The following is a 7334-nucleotide window of genomic DNA, read 5'->3' as shown; positions in this document are numbered from 1 at the left end:
ACTTCTTGAGGACTTCTTACGTCTTCGGAGTGTGGACTCAAAGTGTGTTTACACCTCACACTCAGCCATTGCTGCTTCGCTGCTGTTTCCTTTCCCCACCGCTTTATATAAAATCGACTCCACTGTTTTTTCTCTTTTCTTTCAACTTCTCTATTTTGCGAATCTTTTTTTTTTTTCTCTCTCTAGGGGGAAGATTCGGTGCCCCTTTGGAGAGGGACTGGATTCGTTACATCATTCTTCTGCGGAGATTCTTCCAGGTGAGGTATGCTAGTTTTTTCTCTGATTCTTACTGCTTTTGTGTCGAGATCGAGAGTGATTTTATGCGGGAGATTCTGGGTTAAAGGGTTTTGCTTTGTTTGAGTGCTTTTCCACGTGAATTGAGATTTAAATCTTCAGATTTAAGCTTGGAATTAGGGTTTGGTAACTTTGATTGTTTATTAATGTCTTAATTTTTGGATATTCTCGTGAAATTCGACCCTTCACTGAAGCGAACCTTCACCGTTTTTTGATTTGGAAGTAGTTAATGAATCACGAGTAGCTACAGTTTCATGAACCGGTGACTTTGATCGTGGTTCTCGCTTAGCTGATTGTTTGATTTTTTTTTGTTTGATAAAATGTTTTGGTTTTGGTGCAGAAATTGCGAGATCTACCGGGGAATTCGGGTTTGGTTCTGCTTTTATTTTTTTGGTAGTATTGTTCTTGGAACGAAATGGTGATGGAATCGTGGTTTGGTAGTTTGTGGAAGCATTCACGGAGAAATAACCCTGACCCTGCAAAGGTCACCATTGGGGTGTTGGCATTTGAAGTTGCGAGCTTGATGACAAAGGTGGTTCATTTATGGCAATGTTTGAGTGATAAGCAAGTCGTTAGGTTGAGAGAAGAGATCATGAATTCGATTGGTGTTACGAAGCTTGTATCAGACGATGATGAGTACCTAGTTGGGTTAGTATTTGCGGAAATGGTTGATAATTTGGGGTTTGTAGTGAGATCCGTGGCTAGGCTTGGGAAGAAGTGCTCCGATCCCGTATTGCAGCGGTTTGAGCATGTCTTTGATGAACTTGCCAATACTGATGAAGATCCTTATGGTTGGGAATTAAGCTGGAAGAAGATGGATAGGAAAGTTAGAAAGATGGAGAAATTCATTGGTATTAGCACAAATTTGTATCAAGAGCTGGAAGTGCTTACTGAACTGGAACAGACTCTGCGGAGAATGCAGGCAAGTAATGATGACCCAAATCGGGTTAGCTTGCTCGAGTTCCAGCAGAAGGTTGTGTGGCAGCGGCAGGAGGTGAAGAATCTCCGAGAGAGAACTCTATGGAACAGGACATATGATTACACTATTCGCCTCCTTGTGAGGGCTCTATTCACAATATTCAGGAGGATCAAACGTGTGTTTGGAATCAATCAGATGGAAGCTGTGAATGGAGTCGATGATTCAAAAGTTTTTAATTCAGATTATCTTTCTCGAAGTCACTCTGTTTCCACACTGATGCAGTCATCAGTTCATCCGTCTGAGAAAAATCGACCTATGTTTTCTTCAGGTCCTCTTGGTCATTCAATTTCGAAATCAGGGCCTATTTCTAGCACGAAGAAAGCTAGCAACAGGCATCAGCATACTCATGAGAACTCGTCTATGCCCCTCCATGGGAAGAACCTACGTAAAACAAAGCGGTTGACTACTGTTGGCCCTTTCAGAGGATGTATGATGGGTGGAAGTGACACTCCAGTGTTGCAAAGCTACACACCTGTAAATCATGGCTCTCGGAAGTCAAATGTTTTTTATTCCGGAATTCTCAACGGAGTAAAGGATGCTAATGCAGAACTGCTTCCTCGCAGCAGTGTACACCGTACTAACGTCTCTCTCTTTAGTTCCAAGCGCAGATTGTTGAATGCCCCTCCATCAACTCTTGGTGCCGCCGCTTTGGCCCTTCATTACGCAAATGTGATTATTGTAATCGAGAGACTAGTGACATCTTCCCATCTTATTGGTCCGGATGCAAGGGATGACCTGTACAATATGTTGCCCACAAGTGTGCGTATGGCGCTAAGGGCTAGGCTAAAGTCATATGCCAAGAGCGTGGCTTCATCCTTTTGTGATGGTGTTCTTGCAGCCGAATGGAATGATGCTTTGGCAAGGATACTAGAGTGGTTGGCCCCACTTGCTCATAACATGATAAGGTGGCATTCTGAGCGGAATTTTGAGCAGCAGAACTTAGTTTCCAGGACAAATGTGCTTCTGGTACAAACTCTGTACTTTGCAAATCAGGCAAAGACAGAAGCTGCAATAACGGAGCTTCTTGTTGGTCTCAATTACATCTGGAGATTTGGGAGAGACCTTAATGCAAAAGCTTTACAGGAATGCACTGGCAGTGGAAACTTTGACGAATATTTGGATATGAAGGGCTAATTTTTTTTTCCGGATTCTGGCCGAGTCTTCCAAAGATTTCCTGGAAGTGTTGTTTACCAGTGGTAGGAATTCAGGAGCTCTGTATGGATAAAGGTTTGTCCAAGTGTGTAGCTCGATGCTGAAGTTCATGATTTTACTTATGGATTCAGTTTTCTGTTTGACTAACACTGGTCATCTGTTTGGAGGAGTGAGTGGCATGGATTTTAATTCTATTGAATTCTTTGGTAACAAATGTGCATCATTCCAGAAAAAGGTACAGTTTGAGCATCTGAGATTTTTGTTTTTTTCCCTCGTTTGAGGTGAACTGCAAATCTTTCCTCTCAGCCAGCATCTCATAAATCATATTTTGACATTGTACCATTACACACTCCATGGTCTCCCAGATATTGTATATTGATAGCTACCTTTAGTGAAATATGTAAATTTTACCATATAGAAGCTTATGCTCTCTCCATCCCCTCACCCAAAAAAACTTATTTTCGTTGAATTGGAAACAGGTTATGGCAATCTGAAATATTTGTTCTATGTCGTTCTCTATTTGAGTCTCTTGCTAACAACTTTTCTGCTCAATGGTTTCTCAGCTTGATGTTTCATGTTGATTTAATTGATGCATAGTTCACCATATTTGCTGATAATGTTATGTAGCACTCAGTATTGATTTTGGTTGCAGCTAATTGTGAAATATGATGCATTCATTCATGCTTTTCAGTAAACTTTCCGAAATCTACATGGAAAGTATTAAGATTGAATTTGGAGTTATTGACGCATGGCCATAATTTCTGGCTGTGGACTTTTAGGTTAGCAGCCTATCTTTTTCCTCCATGAAATGACTTCTTCTTCTTCTTCTTCTTCTTTTTCCCCTTCCTTTGGGTTCTGTCTCATGGCATGGATAAACTGAAGATTAATATATGAAAGAAAGTAAAGTTTAATAGATTTGACGACTATATATCTTGATTTATCAGATCTGTCACCTGGTTTAGTTTGATGTGTACAGAAGGAACATCCATTTCCATGTTTCCTTAAGAAGTGCATCTATTTTCAGTGCATATTTATTGGAATGCTGCCAAGATGCCAAATGGTTTCTTAATCTTTTTCTGCTCATTTAGTATGAGGAATTTATATCTTTGAACAGGATTTTGATGCTTTAGATGTGATTTAAGGAAAAAATGTGTATAAATCCTTGTGCTTTTTGCATGGGATAAGTGACAATATTTTTCAGATCAACGGTTTCCCACCCATGGTCAACTTTTAGTCTTGTTTAAGTGTATCTATTTTTCTGTTTGCTCTTTGTTTTGATAGTTATAAATTTATTACTGTTTGTTTTCTGTTATTTTATTTTTCTTCTAGGTGAAAGTTTTTGTGGTTGGCAACTCTCGAGCAAAATCAGTGGACAGACTCCTAGTTCGCGATATCCACTCACCCACCAGTACTGCCCATGGGTTGCTGACCGCAAAACCTTTCTCCTCCTTCTATAAGGCACAGCCACAAAAAACGCCTCCTGTGTGAAAGTAAACTTTTATATGATCATTAACTTATCGATACTGAGACCAAAATAGCATGATACTGTAGCTTGAAATCTATGCATGAGTTGGAGTTGTAAAATTGTATATGGTTAATTATACCCATCTGAACCTATCAAAACAATATATAGATATATATATATATATATCTATCTGTCTGACTTACTATTTCTACTGCCCCCTTCCATCTTGTTGATACATGACTAATTGAGCGCCGATAGTGTTTACACAAAAAATAAAGGAAGGGAAAAAGGGTAGAAAGACAAGCTTGATTGTTGTCTAGCCATTGAAACTACTTCCATTGATCATTGTCCATGGGTAATTGTTGCTAGGAGAAGCTGATAGTTTGTTTTCTACATTATTTCTTTTGGCCTTAGTTTGCCCCTGCCTCTCTTCTTCTTGGCTTATACACTAATCTTTGCATCTCTCTTTCCCGATGAACTTTAAATAAATTAATCCGAACTCCGAGAAAGGCCAAATTACTGGCCCATTTTTTTGCTTTAGAAACTGCTAAATCCTATGCTGCTAGGTAGTGGTTTGATGATATCTAGTTGGTTTTGTTTTGTTGGATATTTTACATAATGATAGTGATCGACTCTCCTTCCATTAGCTTTAGCTATATTTGTAATACTCTCTCTCTCTCCCCCTCCCCCTCCCCCTCCCCCTCCCTCGCCCCAAAAAAATGAATTGACATTCACATTTGGTCTTATGGGGTAGCTTTTAACCAAAATCATATTATGTAGCTGTATCCAGTTACAATTATTATTATTATTTTTTTTTGGTAATGTTCAGTTACAATTAATGGACGCTATGGGCATGATGTCCATATACTGATTTATCTGTTCTATTATTCTCTCGTTTTCATTTTTTTTCAACTACCAATATAAAAAGAAATATTTTTGTACAGTTCTCTTGATTGACTGTTCAAATTCTTTTTTTCCCTTCTGCTCTTGATTATCTTATCCTCTACCTAGCATATCCTCTCTCTCCCAACCATCATTTCTTGGCAAACACAGAGTTGTCCCTGTGAACTCCATTTGGCCTCATCCCTCCTGATGGCAAACTGTGGATCCTCTCTCTCTCTCTGTCCCTCCCTCGCTGTCATTATGGTACTTCATTTTTTGGAAGGGGGGGGGGGGGGAAGGGAGTTATTGCCATCTTTAGTCTTCTTAGTTTCGCAGGGTATGAGAAACGATATGGTTGTTTAGCAGAAAAGGATCATCTGGATTCACTTCCTAAACAGCAGGAAGGAACTGGTCTCATGGAGATTGTTACCATAGTATGTGACTGGATTTTCCATCTTTTTCTTCCCCATTTTTTCATTCCACCATCCATTGGACTGGCTATTCATTTGTATCTTGGGCAGAAAATTTTTTGAGTAAATGGTTTTGGGATGGCTGAAAATTCTGTTTGCTTGTTGGCTGTAATTGCTATTGTCTTAGATGGGCTGGAATGGGTAGGAATTTAGTTGGACATAAATTTTAGCTGGGCAAAGAAAAACGGCTTCTGGAGTGTTTTTCAGAACTGCAGAATGTAAAAAGGCCAAATTGCCCCAATCAGGTAAAATGCTAAAAACAACTCTTAAAACAAACTAAACGCAAAAACAACTCATGAAATGAACTAAATGCATAAACACACCCCAGGAATCAGAATGTACGGTTCACATGGTGCGAAATGCATAATTTTTCAAATGACTAAACTACCCCTAAAGTGGCGAAAAGGGTAAACACTAACATGCTTTTTTACAACCGAAGAACACTTGAACACTCACATATGATTCTAAACATTTTCTAACACTGAAATATGCATTTCCAAAGCTAAAACTATTTTACCATAAACACGATGAAATGACCAAAACGCTTTTAGGGAAAAAAATGATATATATATATATATATATATAAGAACCACCTTAAGTATATACACAAGCACATGGTAATTTCAACGAAAACATGTTAGAACACATGATAATATGCACTAAATATAATTAAGGGCAAGGGAACTCTGTCTGTGTAGTGTCCTCACACCCATACACAATTGGATGTGAAAATACTTTGCATGTTGGGGCAGTTTGGTCTTTTCATACCTAGTTGTGTTTGGGCTTGGGGAACATTAGCCATATAGGGTTATTTTCTCTGATAATTGATATGATTTTTGTCATTTTCTGTATTTTGGGGAATTAAAATTGTAATTTTACAAACATGCCCTAAAAGAAAAGAGGGTCAAAATACACATCTAAATGCTACCAATTATAGAGATCACACGACCTGGTATGAAAAGGGCATCATAGGGATGTTCATTAATTTTCCCGCATTTAAATCCCCAATTAAGCATTTCTTTTTATATTAATTTTTCAAATGATAATAAACACAAGGGACAATTAGACAAATATGCAAATATAACATAACATAAGCATTTACTATCATTTACAAAAAAATGCACATGAACATTAGATGCTTATATGTGATATAAAACTGCACATGAATTCTGTGATCCTCTCTGGTAAGTGGCTTTTCTGATGTCTCCCCCTCTTGATCGTCTGGATTCTTGCCTTGTTTTTTTTTTTTTCAATGCATCAGTCTCAGTTAGACCTAGAGCTTTAGGTCTAAGATGTATCGTTCTTAAAAATGATTAGAAATTGTGTGTTGTGACCTCGGATCATGTTGCACTCTTTTCAACTATAGTTGATGAGGCCTTAGCCATTAGAATGACCATGAGTGTTGCTCTCCATAATGGTTTTCAACATATTATTGTTCATTATGATTGTTTCTCTGTAATTAGCTACTTGATATTAGATTCTGTACAACCTCTTGTGGAAATTCTTACGGTAGTTGAGGATATTAAGATCCTCTTATCGAAGTTTGTTTCTTGTTGTTTCTGTCATGTTTTTAGGACAAATAATGTTGTGGCTGACGCGATTTCTAAGTGGGCAGTTGGCTACACCTATACGGGTGTTTGAGGCTCATCGTTTCCTGAAGATTTATTAAGCATGTAAAATCTCTATTACTTTTCTGTTTAATATATTGCATGTCCATTTTGGGATGGCCCTTGCACGGGAAAAAAAAAAAAGGCGAAATACATAAATAAATTAAGTAATTTCACAAAACATGACTTAAATATGTTTATATATCGAACACCAAAATATAACTTAAGACATTCCTATTTATACTGAGAGTAAATGTGAATTTTTGGAATTTGTGTTTTTTATTATTAAAATTAAAAAAAAAAAAAAAAAAACCCAAATACCCCTAATGGAAAAATACACACACACACACATATGTATATATATATATATATATGGAATGAGAGTGTTTGATGGCACCTCTATATACAAAAAGTGTGTCATGTTAAAAGGGAAAAAAGGTAATATTACAAACTACTTGACAACCTTGAGGAGTGTTAATACGAAA

At 37.6% G+C, this 7334-nt stretch overlaps 1 protein-coding gene across 2 annotated transcripts; it reads left to right on the top strand.

Moving 5' to 3' along the window:
• Nucleotides 1-2944, top strand: LOC122087949 (protein PSK SIMULATOR 1-like). 2 transcript variants are annotated; one of them, XM_042657084.1, is made up of 2 exons: nucleotides 1-257; nucleotides 635-2944. In XM_042657084.1, the coding sequence occupies exon 2, from the start codon at nucleotides 710-712 to the stop codon at nucleotides 2405-2407; it is 1698 nt and encodes a 565-aa protein (XP_042513018.1). In that variant the 5' UTR covers nucleotides 1-257; nucleotides 635-709; the 3' UTR covers nucleotides 2408-2944. The 2 variants fall into 2 exon arrangements, with proteins under 2 accessions (XP_042513018.1, XP_042513017.1); XM_042657083.1 differs by having other exon boundaries at nucleotides 1-262.
• Nucleotides 2945-7334: the final 4390 nt, after the last annotated feature.

Source organism: Macadamia integrifolia, chromosome 9 (genome assembly GCF_013358625.1).
Source record: "Macadamia integrifolia cultivar HAES 741 chromosome 9, SCU_Mint_v3, whole genome shotgun sequence".
Lineage (NCBI taxonomy): Eukaryota > Viridiplantae > Streptophyta > Magnoliopsida > Proteales > Proteaceae > Macadamia > Macadamia integrifolia.
The sequence above is the reverse complement of the archived record's forward strand: the minus strand, read 5'-3'. Positions and strand labels throughout refer to the sequence as shown.

Excerpts from the sequence above, each read along its gene's own strand:
- LOC122087949 (XM_042657084.1), top strand. The coding sequence starts at position 710 with ATGGTGATGGAATCGTGGTTTGGTAGTTTGTGGAAGCATTCACGGAGA.